Below are 14,945 nucleotides of genomic sequence, written 5' to 3' on the forward strand. Positions count from 1 at the left end.
TACTGTGACAGGCCCCCAGAGTAGAAGTACTAATAAAGTATCATTTGTGCCTTCAAAGAGCTCACAGTCTAATGGAGTTGACAGATTATCTATCTATTTAGCTAGCTAGCTAGCTAGCTATTATCTATCTATCTATCTATCTATCTATCTATCTACCTACTTATTTATCACCTTTCAAGGTATATACAACATATGGGAAGTACTAAACAAGAAATTTGACTATTCAAGCAAAAGCTGACTAATATCTGTGCTCATTGAAATATCATCTAGACTTTTTATTCAGAGCCAGTGTCCTAAAATAATGTGCAATCTCATAAGGTATATTTATGTAATACATAGTATTTACATAATATGTTTAATATACTATGTATGATTTTAGGTAAATCAAGGACATTAAAAACAACCTAAAATATTTTTAAATAAAAATAATTTGTTACAGAATAGTATAAATATGGAATTGAGACCTCTGGCTATCAGATCAAATAGGGAAACATTTTGATTTACAAGTCTTTCATTAAAAAAGAAAGAAGCATACATATTTTTCCAGAAAATAAAATATAAAATTTCTCTTGATTTTAACATTTGGAGCAAAGAGTGGTAAAGTGCCATACAAACCTGCCTAGGTAAGACTGTGTATGTAGTCAAAATTTAGTATTTTAATTTAAAAAGAAAGAAGGGTAAAGGATTATAAAAATTCACAAATTGTTTGTGAAATTTGCTATAGGAGCTGTAATGTAAAAAACCAAGAACTGATAGGAATAACATGGTACATTTGACTCCAACCTCCCTTTTCCACAATTCTTCTAGTTCCATGAACTTTAAGAAGTGCTAAGGAAGCAGTCAATGTCTGAACAGACGGGGTTCTCTTGAATGTGCTTACTAATTCACCTGGGCTTCTCAAACGGGCTTTTTCCTACTTTGAAAGTGCATTGTATCAGCATTTTCTAGTTCTTTTGTTGGCAGACAGCATGTATTATAAGCACCTAGAAGTTCTCTTCTACCAATTTTAAATTTATCAAAGAGCAATCTGGCCAGGACGATGATGCCAACTGCATTAACAGTTCCACCTTCTTCCTTGTAGGGTTTATTTTCTTCCTTACTTAGCACATCCTATAAGTTGAATCTAACAAAAACAAATGAGAATAAAACATGCTTAAGATAAAACTATATAGGATTTATTTTGGATACACTACCTCATTATCTTCAGAGCGTCTCTTTGATTTTGTTTAAGATAACACATAAAAGGTGTTAAATATCCTAAGGATGCCCCCCAAATGAGGAAACTAGCTCATTATACAAACATAGTTACTGATTCTTACTTTGTACCAGACATTTTGGGAGGTTATGAAATACATTGTTTATCAAGACAAATAATGCTCTATGTTCTGGAAGTTTATATTGTAGTGAGAAATATAAATGATAAATAAGTAAAATACTTAAAATAATGATCACAAACTGTGATAAAAGCTAAGAGGATCATGGGGTTGGTAAAGCAATTGGTGTAGAAGGGCTTATTCTAGTAGGGTTGGCTAGAAAAGTTTTACTGAGGGGTTGACATTCACCTGAGTGAGGGAGAGCGAGGCAAACAAATTACTGGGTTGGAGGAATCCAACAAAAGGGAATGTCAAGGACAAGACATAGAGAGAAGAAAGGATTAAACATGTTTAACAGGAAGCTAAACAACAAAACAAACAAGCAAGCAGAAAAAAAAACCAAAGACACAAATAGAGAACAAGGGGATAGTGACCAGAGGGGAGAAGGAAGGGAAGTTAAGGGGAAAAAGGGGGAGGGATTTGGAGGGACAAATAGGAAGGACACAGGGACGAGAACTAAGGGGGGTGGAAATGGGAGGGAGGTGGGGAGCACGGGGCGGGGAGGCTGGGATGGGAGAAATAGACAAAAAACTGTACTTGAAAAATAACTAAATAAAATTAAAAACAAAACAAACAAAAAAAAACATGTTTAGGAATCAAAAAGACCTTGCAGACTCTAGTTTGTGAAAAAGGCAAAGAGGTAGGCCAGAGGCACATCAGGAAGGACCTTGTTAAAGAGAATGAAAAGCCATGGGAGGGTTGTAAGGAAAGAAGCCTCAGTCTCTGATTTATGCATTCAGAGGGATGCCCTAAGTTTCAGTACATAAAGTGGATGGAGAGAGGTAATAAGTAGAAGGAGGATCAATCATTAAGTTATTAGAAATGTACAATTGACTTGGATGAGAATGGTGGGGTAAAAATCTAGAATGGTGACAATGTGTGATGTACTTTGGAGCTGGAAGAAAGAGAACTTGGTCAGATGGCGTGTGACACTAAGGAAAAATTTTTAGAAAGTAACAGAAGGAATAAGAAAGCAGATGATAGAAATGTAAAAACTAGTAGCACATCCACTAGGGACTGTCAGAAAAAGGTAAATGAAGAGGCAAAAAGGAGAATTTTAGAAAAAAACAAATGAGGAATTTCTGCCCAAGATCAAATTCACCTAAGAAAGGTCAACACTTACCAGTTCACATTATCAGCTCACAGCACATGTAAAAGAGCAGCTTATTCAAATAAATAGTGGGTATGCTCAAGCAAAACCTCAATTCCTAACACATAAGAAAATAAATTATCAAAAGAGATAACATAATAAATATATAATTAAAAATACTAAAAGTATTAAAAACCTGGGATAATATTTTTTATAGTTTTAAGAATAAGGATATCTTTATAGGAATAGGACAAAACTCGTCAGACATAAAAATGACTCACAGATTTTACTACATAAAGCATCAATACAACAAAAGCCATCATAAATGAAGCTGAAAGCCAAAGGCAAAATGAAAAAATAATTTGCAATGTAGATTACAAAGGGCTAACTTCCGTAGTACATAAAACATTTCAGAAATAAGTAAGAAAACATTGATAAAAGAAAAGAAATGACAGTTCAAAGAAAATAAAGAACACTGATCTTAAAAACATAAGAAAATATTCTCAGGTTCGCTCTTAATGAAAAACAGGCAATTCAATTTTTAGATGTCATTTTCACCTATCAGGACAAGTGAAGACTCAAGGACTGATAATAGCTAGTGTTGTCAGGTCATAGAAAAACAATTATTGTCACATCCTGGTATTTGTAAATTTAAATATTATTTCTTTTTGAGAAAAAGTTGACGGTATCTATTAATAGGAGAAATCTGCATTATTTGATATGGTTATTTTGTTCCCAGGAAATTAGTTCTACAGGAGTGTTCACAAAGGTACACAAGTAGTTTTACTGCTATTTTCTTTGCAATATTCAAAATGTGTAAACAACCTGAATATCGATCAAAAGGATATTGAGTAAATTTAGCATAATTCCTTTGTACAGTGACATATGAAGTGGTAGAAGAAGAAAATGAGGTAGCTCTTATACACCAACAGAAAACTTTTTTATGGATAGTGTGTAACCAAACTGATATAATATCGATTTTGAGTATTAGTTTTATCGAATATTTTTTATTTATTGATTTTTTTATGAGAGAGAAAGAAAGAAACATGTATTTGTTGTTATTTATGTATCTGTTGATTGATTCTTGTAGGTTCCCTGACTGGGGATGCAACCCACAACCTTGGCATATCAGGACAATGCTCTAAGTAACTGAGGTGCTTGGCCAGGGCAGTTTTATTAAATACTTTTCTTTCTAAATATATACTAGTATCTTGTGTGTATAGTACTCTTTTTCTAGGTCTATACATATTTTTTAAAAAGTCTAAAGAGATCTATAAACCATATTGACTATGATTATCTCTAAAATGTGGATCACAGAATATTTTGACTTGTTAAATTTATGAATTATTTGAAACTTTCACAAGTATGCTAATTTTTAAAGATAAAAATATGAAAAATGAAAATAACACATGGCATAAAATATTTAAAATTACTGATAAAACCTGCTCATTTTGGAACAGGCATATGAGCAAAAACAGTAAGCAAACACTGATGACAGCTTCTCGTGTGATTTTTGCTGTATCTGCAGAAATATTGTGACTTACTCAAAGAAAGTATTAAATTTCAACTTTTCCCCTTTGGTTTCTTAGATAACATTAAACTTTTAATTGATGACACCATTAGTTTTGTTAAGTTGGAGGCAAGTGATGACACTATAAAGACTAGAACAATTTTTACTGAACTTGCTGCTCTTTACAACAGTCATTACTATGTTTATTTGGAATCCAAAATTTCGTATTTTAAATGATATTTATAGTTGCTCCCATTCTCTCTGCCTCCCATGAGATACCACTTCACATGGGTCCGAATGGCTATCATAAACAAATCAACAAACAAGTGCTCATGAGGATGTGGAGAAAAGGGAACCATAGTGCACTATTGGTGGGAATACAGACTGGAACAGCCACTGTGGAAACCAGTATGGAGTTTCTTCAAAAACACTAAAAATGGAACTGCCTTTTAACCCGCCAATTTCACCACTGGGAGTATACCCTAAGAATCCGGAGACACTAATTTAAAAAGTTCTTAAAGGGAACATGAAAGAGATTGACTGATAGCTAAGCAAGTCTTCAAGTAAAGCATTTGGGAAAATGTGTTACGAATAGTTGTAGTCATTCTAAAATCAAATAATATTTTTATAACAAACATGTAGATTGGCCAACTAATGAACTATCCATTGCTGTTTGCATAACATTTAAAAAAGTCACTTAGTCATTTTTCCACATGGTAGTATATATGACAAGACTTTAGCAACATAAAATGATAGGAGTGTCATTGTTTAGAATTCTTAAATTTCTGTGCTGCATTACAAATCACATAGAAGAACTGACATCCAATGTAAAATGCCATGCATAAGTGAGAAGTGTTAAAGAGATAGCTTTGAGTAAAACATCTTTCTGTTTAGTTTAAGAGTTACCTAGCTGCTGTCACTCCAGGTGATGGGTATCTTGTGGCTTCTGTACTAACCAAAATTCTTCAGAATGGCAGACAAATCTGACTTTAGGATCTGATGCCCTGGATAATTTATGGTTATGCAAATTTTCTTGATGACACATCTTCACTTTCTCCATACATAAAATAATAAGAATAATGTCTGCTTCTTAGAGTTTTGTGAGAATTGAGGTGATAAAACACCCTTCAGCACATAGCTAGTGCCCATTTAGTAGCTATTATTATTATCATTATCATTATTATTATTATTATTAAAGAAATAAGTTTCAGGGAATAAGGATTCATTAGCATTTTAAAATCCTGCAAACTATGAAAATGCCATGAACACTAAGGAACGATTGGGTTTACTAATTTTTAAGTCACTGATGACCCTCAAGTATGCAACATTCCAGGAGAGGTAGTGGAAAGGAAAAAAGTAATTCATGATGAAAATAGAATAAGCTGATTTGGGATATGTAGGACATCTGATAGTAAGAGAAGGGACACAAATAATAACATTACAATTTGACAGAGAGAGGACCAAACCAAGGATTTTGCCAGCTAGAACACACTGAAACCAGTGAAGACGGGTTTTCAGGTAAAAATTCCTGGTTGGTTACAAGGAAAAAATTCAATTAGCTTCTATTAAAATGATGAAGTTAGGAAATTAAGTGCTGTTTATTTATCTAACTTAGGCGTAGCTTCTTAGGGGTGTGATAGGGGGCCTTTTTGTGTGATTGCAATTCATTGTGTATCCTCTTACAAGTTCAGACCATCTCTCTAAGCACACATACACACACACACAACTAATTTTGTATATACCTAGAAGTCATCACCCTCCTTAATTTGTTCATGAAACAACGTTCCATGAATGGCCCATAAATCCCAGAGAAAGTTATCCTCTTTTAGGATTTAGAAATAATTTTGACATATATGAATTTAGACTCATGCACATAACTTAAAGTTAAAAACTCAGCGAGAGGTCAAGAAAGTTCCTATGAAATAACAACAAAATGTATTTATTCAAAACATAAATTACCTTTTAGAAACACAAGCAGGGAATAAAAATAACTCTTGAAATGTTAAGACTGACTCAGAAATAATACTCCATATGACACAGAAAATGTAACACAACTGAATTTAATTAAATTCTAATTGTATGCTGAATACTTTCCAAACACTTTTCTAATACTCATAACATGTGTGTGTGGTAGGTATTATGTCCCTGGGTTAAAAGATGAAGAAGCTGAGGTTTGAAGGTATTAAGTGACTTTTCTACTAATCAGATTATAAATTCAAGACCATCTCATTCATAAGTAGAAAAAAAGATGCCCTTTCCTACCTCAAAATAAAAAGTTAAGAATATTCTAAGCCAAATATACACAGGAGTATATATTCACAGAACCTATGTGGGATTAAGCAATATTGTTTCCCCAACCTGTCCAAACACAAAAAACACTCTAAAAAAGAGAAGAAATGAATGTTAAAGATGTTACGATTATCTTTGCATTCACTTAAAAATTTTCCATCCTCTGCAAGGTTGATCACTATTTACATGAAATTCTCCTCACCTCCTGGTCCTGTAAAATTACTCTTGCCTAATTTTACTCTGAACTCCCAGACCCATTTTCCCTTAGTCTCCTTTTCTCTCTCTGTCTCTCAAGTTAGAGTATTTCCTAGGATTTTGTCCTCAGCAGTTTTTTCAAAGTTCTTGCTCCGGCCGGGCGATCTCATGCACATCCATGGCTTCAATCACCACCACATGTCTGTCTTTAGTTCAAACTGAGCCCCAGAGTTCCAGATATACATGTCCAACTCTACACGGCATATCTGCATTGGGGTGTCTCTTAAACAACTCAAAAACAGTATATTCATAATAAAGTCACCTTCCCCACTCAAATCTGCACCTTCTCCTGTGTGACCCTTCCTAATCAGTGCAATCACTATCAAGTCATTTCTCCAGGTGAGAATCCTCTTCTGTTCTTATTACACTTCTTTTCCTCCCCCCCACACAGACATTACAGCCATCATGAAGTTCTGACAGCAGTTCTGCATTCTTGTATCTAAGTGCTTTTCTCTCTCTTCCATGATTCTACTTTTAAGTACCTGTCACCCTAAATGGTATTACTTCAAGACTGCTTTAATTGGTCCTTTTCTTCCTGTTTTGTTCCCTTCCTATTCAATCTCGCTTTTGCAACCAGGCTTTTCCTTCTATTATATAAATCTGATCACGTCACTGCTGTGTTTAAATTATTTACGGGCCCCCTTTTTTAATTCAGAAGAGCCTCCTTTAGCAGCTCCAACACCCTTTATGTATCTGCAAAGCTTCACCCCTTAACACACCTGTCCTCCTCCCCACACTCGATCTACAACCAGACTAAATCTTTCTCAGTGGCTCAGACACACATGGCCTTCCCACACCTTGGTGCCTGTCATATGTCGCTTTCTTGGTGAAGCATGTCTTCCTTCTACTCTCTTTTTCTAATGACTCAACTAGATCCCTAACACCCAGAGCAGGTGGCATCTCCCCTAAGAGGTCATGCCAAGTTTGGCATTATTATCCTTCCTGTGTGCATCTTAGTCACAGCTCTCTGCTTCTCCGTCATAGCACTTAATCTTACTGTACTTGTAATAACTAACTTGTGTATCTTTGCCACTGGAATATCAGCTCCTGAGGGCAGCAACTATTCTTATGTTTTTGGATTCTCATTTCTAGCATACAGTCTAAATACTCTTAATAAGTGTGTTTAATGATTAATGGATACATTCATTATGTAATCTAGTGCATGAATGGATAAATTTATTACGTAATATGAATTCAGACCTTGCTATATCACTCAATGTCATATGATTAATGAATAAGTTGCCCAGAAAAGTCTTGTTCTATTTTGTTCAAAATGTTGCAATTAAATTAGAAGCAAAGATTAATGACAACTCTGCTTTTTTCTTTCTTAATTCAAGTAATATCAATATGTATTTTTCACACCCTAGAGCCTTCTGGTAAAAGTGCTAGGAAAATAGACTTGGGTTCAAACCCTGACTCTGAAGCTTATCAGCCATACAATTCTACACAAGTTAAATAACTCCTTTAAATCAAACCCATCTGCACCACAAAATCATGATTGTCTTCTCAGACTGTCGTACTGCAAGATCAATTTGAGGTCAAATAACATAATGTATATGAAAGTATTAAAAAACTACATTTTGTCATAAAACATAAGGTATATTTATCTTTCATTTTTAATTCCTGAACAATAACAAAATTCTGTAAATAAGATACATACATATTTCCTAATTTAGATCAGAAATTAAAATTTTTCCTCTTTAGGAAATTAATAGCACTTGGAAAAATCCATATTAAACAAACGTTTAAGGAGTTTTTCTAATAGTTATAGGAAGATGTAATAATCCTGTGTTAATTCTGAAATAGATCAATGCAAATTATAGATCACCCTATCATTGTAGAAAAAAACACAGGAATATGACTCATCTTTGTAGCTAATTTCACAATGAAAAATAAGAGAAAGAGAGAATATTATGAAACTAAAGAATTGTTTCAGATAACATAGACTCTATCGATTCAAAATAAGGAAGCCTAATGAGAGTTTCAGTAGAGTTACAACACTTATTTTTCTAAAAATAGTCAAAAGCCAAGCAATATTTAATTCTAATATATCTCTAATAAATTTGCAAGTGAAACCATCAGAATTTTATTTTTAGCATGTTTAAAATTATTGTATCAGCCAGGTAAACTTTTAGAATGTTTTTTATGGCTTCATGTCTCTGAATGAGAATATATACAATGTTTAACCATTTTTTAATCAAAGCCAGGAGATTATTAGTATTTAGCGCCATTATATTCAAGGAGATTTTACTAAGTATGTAAGTGGGAAAATGCACAGAACTACTGATACAGTGTCACAATTTCAGCGTATTTAGATGAACTAGACAACTTACTTTTACAAGCAGCAGTTATCATGAATACTAAGAGCTGACAAGTAAACCGAGCATAGATAGAATTGATATTTAACTTTAAAAAAACTTTTCATCTTTACTAGGATGTAATTCCAGTTGATTGTTAACAACTTTCCAATTCATCATCTTTTAAACCACTGATTTGACCAATTTTTGACAGAAAAAGAAAGGAAAAAATGCCATTAAAACACAATTATTAATTATGTGGTTCTTCCTATTCAAGTTAAAAAAAGGAAATATTTAATAAAATTCTTCTATTATTTCACCAAAGTGACAATACACAACTAATTAATTTGCTTTAGTAGGTATATTTTATTGCTCTTCTGAAATTTAGAAAAGCTGTTTCAGAAACTAAATATTTGTAATTTATATTGTGAAAGGATGCCTTATTAAAGCAATGATTCTTTTCCAGAATTTGAATGGAACTCTAATATACTGCTAATTTCAACATCTCTAATATTTGTGTCTTTTAGAAAATTTGGTGATAGCCTACTTTAGTATTTTTTTTTAATTTCTGGTCAAATTTAATATACGTTGTCCTCCAAAACCATCTCCATTAATTAACTATTAGAAAATTATAAGAAAACAGTCTGCTTTCAGGTTGTCTCAGATATTTTGCAGAAGACATATCCAACTGAAATAACGTATTTGTTTTCACAGATAACTATCTTGGGTCAATTGCGTATTTTATTGAAGAACATTCACTATATTGAATTTACTTTTAAAATACCTATTTTTCTATTCCCCATACTTTGGATATATGACAGCAAATAAACATATACCTTTAGTTACACTTTGAAATTTTAACACTTAGGCTATTTATTACACCTGTTTTTGCTATTAAAATAGGTCATAATTTTATATTATCTGTATTTCCTATCATTTTAGTTTTACATTGAGCAAAGTGTGACTCCTTAGTGATGTAAATAATTTTAGAAATATTTGAATTTAATCTTACTCAAATATTGTTAAAATAAATTAAAACTATGAACTAACATTAGTTTTTCTCCCTTAGATTTTTAGAAGTTTTACCAAAAGTGGTAAATTTGTGTTAATCAGTATATAAGCAGTATATAAACTCTATCACAGGATGTCTAGATGGTCCAAAGTAATATTAGGGTGCAAGATTAATTGTGAGACAGAAGAACATGCATTCAATTATACCTGTCCAATAGATAACCAATAATTTTCATCTTTTAATCTGCTTTTTGTTTTTGATTATTCATTCCATAAAATAAACATATCCTTTTTAATGGTCTTAATTCTCAGACAGACTAGATCCTGCAGGAATCCACTGCAGGAAAATCGAAATTCAAATAAACCTGGCCAGTCACGTATTATATGTTTATATTTAATACAACATTAAAAAAATCTAAAAACCCAGTCTGTATCACTGTGAAGAATAATGGCCATGTTAATTTTCCAGAACACTATTTTTATCCTTTTTTACACAAAGGAATAAAGCTTGAGATATAACACTGCCTTATACTTACTGTTTACATTTCCCCATTAAAGAGACTGGAAAATCAGCTTGTATGTGCTCCGGGATGGTCCACACAGCCAACATAAGTCACCTGACTCCTGCTCTCTGATAACTGCCTTTTCCTAAATTCACCTTAGGTTTGCCTTACAAACAATCAGCATACCCATTTCACTCCCAGAATTCATTTTAATCACTGTAATATATATATTGTCCTCTTAAAATTTATGCATTTAAAAAAAGATATTTTAAATATAATGAAAAATCAATTAATTTGATTATGAAAAATACAGTATCCTTAACATTGCATTACAATTGAATTCAAAATAGGCAAACTTAAAGTTTACTTAGTTTCAATTTTCTCAACCTTAAATGTGAAAGAGTAGCATATTATCCATATTTTATACCTTTTTCATTCTGTGTGCAGTTTCTTATCAAGTGTTAGTAGTAAGACTTCATTTTCCATAATATATTCATTACATAAATAGAATAATATTAATTGAAACCATCCTGAATGAGATTAAAAATGATAAGGAAAAAAATTATTATTTTATAGTTTACATAGCCAAAAGAAAAAATACAAATTCTAGAATACTTAAATACTTAATTTGTAAAAGCAAAACAAAACCAATGTATTTGTCACTTTTAAGAAAGTCTCTCAAAAATAACAAAAAATAATGTTTGAATGGTAATTTAGTGTTTACTGAAGTCCCTTTAAATATACGGGGGTCATAACTGTTTTCAAAGTTAATAATTTTTTCTCCATAAAATATCAGGAAAACATGAGAAAATTTTTAAATAAACACCTAATATTCATATAAACGGGATAATGCTTTATACCTAGAATTATTTGACTTGTTCACATCTTTTGCAAAACAAAACTACTAACTTGCAAAATTTGCAAAAATGAAAATCCACAAACCTGGGTCTAATTTATGTGCATTTATGCTTAAAAATAACTCTCTACTTCTATAATGCAATATTGATTTTATCACTAAATATCAAACTATTTTTCTAAATTAAGCTGTGTTCATAGGAACCACAGCATTCTTGCAAAATAATATGTTTGTCACTTTGCAAAATGTCAAATGCTTTGACCTCCTTATGAAACCAAATTCTAAAATAAAGTAATGGTTAGATGCCAAAAATTAAGAAAACAACTGATCACACTATCAGTTAGATGAATTAATGGCAAATAAATATGAATTAAAATAAAATAAACAGATATCCTCCAAACATTTAAAAACTTTGCTTTCAGTTTCACTTAGTTGTTCAGTACCATTTCTTAAAATAAAAATACATCAACTTGATATAATAAAAATACTCTACAATCAGAATAACATTTTACTATCCTTGTGAAAAATTTCATGTAGAAACTGTTCCTAAATGTCTTATATAATCTATAACCATTATCTTAACACATAAATTGTAAGCAGTAGTAAATTGGCATGTAAAGCTGAAGAGATATTTGGAACATGTATTTCCTTCAACATCGAAAATGCAATGTAAATGTTACATTGACTGATCATATTTTAAAGTGTTTTCAATTAACCCACAGTTGATTATAATTTTGTTACATTAAGTTATACAGTATTTTGGTAGGGGAGCACTGTACAACTCTTTCATTACAGCATTAGGTGAAGTCACCCATTAAAGTTTCAATGTGTTTTATGAATTCAGGTGGATTGGAGACTAACGTGATTTGGCACCAGGTAAGGATTCATGAAGTTATATCCACAGGATATATGCATTATGTGATAGTAAGAGACATTTACAAGCCAGAAGAATATAAGGGCAGGGCAGCCTCCAGTGACATCACTGGATCATCTGCAGCGTCAGCCAACCGTCGAGAATATATATCCTCCACATCACTGCTTCCCTCTCTTTCCCACTGTTAGCAAGCCTTCCACTGCTTTCATCAGTGCAAGACAGCATATGTCTACCTTAACAGCAAGATATATGCTTACTCAAGTGAAAAATAAATCAGAAAAACCAAAGGAACAGAACCAAAACTAGACTGAGTTCAATTTTCACTGACTTGACATTCAGGTATAAGGAATAATACTGAAATGTTAAAGGAGAAATTAACTTGAATTATCAAGACAAGAAATTAACAAAAAAAGAAGGAAGGAAATAAAAAGAAAGAGAGAGAAAGAAAGATAGAAAGAAAGAAAGAAAGAAAGAAAGAAAGAAAGAAAGAAAGAAAGAAAGAAAGAAAGAAAGAAAGAAAGAAAGAAAGAAAGAAAAAGAAAGGAAGAAAGAGAGAGAAAAAAAGTGATCTCAATATTTCAAGACAAAATCCCGATTTTTAACTCCGATTTGCTCTGGAATCAGCCACATGTGGGACGCTTGAATTTTTCCCCCAAATAATTAAGTAATAATAATAAGGAGGAAAGGCACTCAACTGCCTCATTTTAATTCTCTTCTAATTTATCCATAATTTATGTTTTACTTACAAGCATTTGTTACAGCAAAACTGTTGGCTGTCTCAATGTTGTCCACATGAGGTACCAAATTAAAAGGCGCTTCCGACGCATTGGGGCTGGTGTTATGAAGAAAAATTGCTAATCGAAAAGCAGTATATTCCTGATCTGTGTTTCGGATGAAGAGACCACCTATCAAAAGCAACAAAAAAAGCACATTCAATGTTTCCTTTTATAAATGCTATTGCCACCCTATGCACCATCAAATGCACTGCCATTCCCCAGCACATACAATTAAGGACCTATCCCTGCCACATCTTGGGAGACTGGCCTTTGTCCCTGAGGTCCTAAAGACTAAAGACTAAAATGCATGCTTAGTATTTTAGTCTTTAGGACACCTCAGCTTTTCCCTGTCCCGATTTGTCATGATCACAATGACCTCTGAGACCATTTAGTGTGTTTTCCTTTTTCTCTCTCACCCTCCCCATGATTCCCAGCACACTGCTACATCAGCCAGCTTGGGGCATTTCACTGGAAGATGCATGCAGATGAACAGAAAAGAGGATTTGCATTAAAATACAGAAATGAAAGGATGTGGTGTCATTCAGGGAAGAGGGGAATCAGAAAGGAGACATGAACTTTGTTTTTCTGCAGCTGGTGGACTCAGCCTACTCAGCTCCGTTTTGTGCACAGTTCACGAGAAATGATGCAGTGTCGAGGCTGGTTTTAGCTGGAAGGAATTCAATAGCTGCGTCCCATTAAGACAGGAGAGGAGAATAGCAAGAAAGCCAAAGGTGGATAGTTCGCCAGAAACAGAGTCGAGATGCAGGAATAAGGGGGCAAAAGATACAAAGAGGAAAACAAAATAAAAGAGAGAAAATTCGGGGGAAGGGATCTAACTTTGGTTAGGTTAACCAGTAGCAAGCAAAGGCAGCGGTTGCAGGTGGAAACGCTTTTTCTCCCCGAGACAGTCTCTTTCTATAATGGAGAGAAAGATGCGGAGTCCAGTATGGGAAGAAGTGTATTTTTAAAAACTAACTCGACATCCCTTCATGCTTTAGAGAAATGAATGAAAAAAAAATCATACAAAATGTAATCATACCCCATGGTGGTTTTTTCCAACTTAATCCAATTCTACTTAAGCGACTTGAACCAAAGGTGCAAATGGAGAGTATCCTACTTAAGTGACTTGAACCAAAGCTGGAAATGGAGAGCACGGGCTGAGAGGATGGAAGGTGGGCAGTTCTGTATATATTTCAATTGAACCTGAACCAAAAAGGCAGGGTTTTTTTTTTTTTTTTCTTGTAAAGGGAAAAAAAGAGAGGAGCAGAGGGGAAGGGAACCACTGAAGGTTTCCCTGAATTGCTTATCAGCAACTCATTTAACTCACTTTTGGATATCGCCTACAGCCACCCACGGGCACACCCCATCGGGGCAGAGCTTACCTATTTGCACGCTGCTTGGAAAGGCTCCCATGGCGAGTCCCCAAAATCCAGAAAATAACAAGACAATCTGTCTGCAAATAATCCTCATCTTCTTTTTTCCTCTCCTTGGCGCGCGCTCTTTCTCTCGCACTCTTCCTAAAGGCTGTTCAGAGAGGCATTGAAGATGATGGCGCTAAAATTAAAAACAATAACAAAAAAAGGGGGGAGGTTTGGATGATTTCTAATTCTGACTCTTTCCCTTTAGCAATCCATCGCGAGCTGCCAGATTTTTCCCGCAGTCTCCATAGCCCTGGGAGAGGTTTGCTGTCCGGCTGCAAATGTTGCACATGCAAAAGATGGTGGTGGAGCGACTAGTGGCTGCTTGCAGGGATGAGACATGCGCTCTCTCTTTGCCTCTCTTGCACTCGCGCTCGCCCCTCGTTTTCTCACATACACACGGAGGCTGGCTCCGCTGCACGCGCTCCCCCGCTAGCTCAGACTCTCGTGCCCACCAAACCTGCAGCAGCCCCAAGCATCGCTGCGCTCCTCGCGTCCCCTCCCTGAGCGCTCTGCACTCCCTTTGCGCGCCCCTCGCCCACTGCTCCGCGGGCTGCACCTCTGGGTGCTCACCGAGGTGCCCTATTCTCCCGACGCCCGGGAACCGTTCCAGAAACGGGTTTTTCTGTCTCCTTACCACTCACTGGGTCCTTCCTCTCTTCTTCCCCCTGTCCGAAGAAGGGCCTGCTCTGG

General features: G+C 34.3%; 1 protein-coding gene across 2 annotated transcripts in view; it reads right to left on the reverse strand.

The window, feature by feature from the left end:
- GRIA4 (glutamate ionotropic receptor AMPA type subunit 4) overlaps positions 1–14,482 on the reverse strand; it is a 395,647-nt gene extending 381,165 nt beyond the window's left edge. For both annotated transcript variants that reach the window (XM_053670367.1, XM_053670368.1), the window contains exons 1-2: positions 14,217–14,482; positions 12,805–12,963 (exon numbers count right to left, since the gene is read on the reverse strand). In XM_053670367.1, the coding sequence (XP_053526342.1) occupies positions 12,805–12,963; positions 14,217–14,304 (247 nt within the window). In that variant the 5' untranslated portion in view covers positions 14,305–14,482. The remainder of the gene's footprint in view (positions 1–12,804; positions 12,964–14,216) is intronic.
- Between the last annotated feature and the right edge of the window lie 463 nt (positions 14,483–14,945).

Source organism: Artibeus jamaicensis, unplaced genomic scaffold (genome assembly GCF_021234435.1).
Source record: "Artibeus jamaicensis isolate MK-2021 breed Jamaican fruit bat unplaced genomic scaffold, CSHL_Jam_final contig_585, whole genome shotgun sequence".
Lineage (NCBI taxonomy): Eukaryota > Metazoa > Chordata > Mammalia > Chiroptera > Phyllostomidae > Artibeus > Artibeus jamaicensis.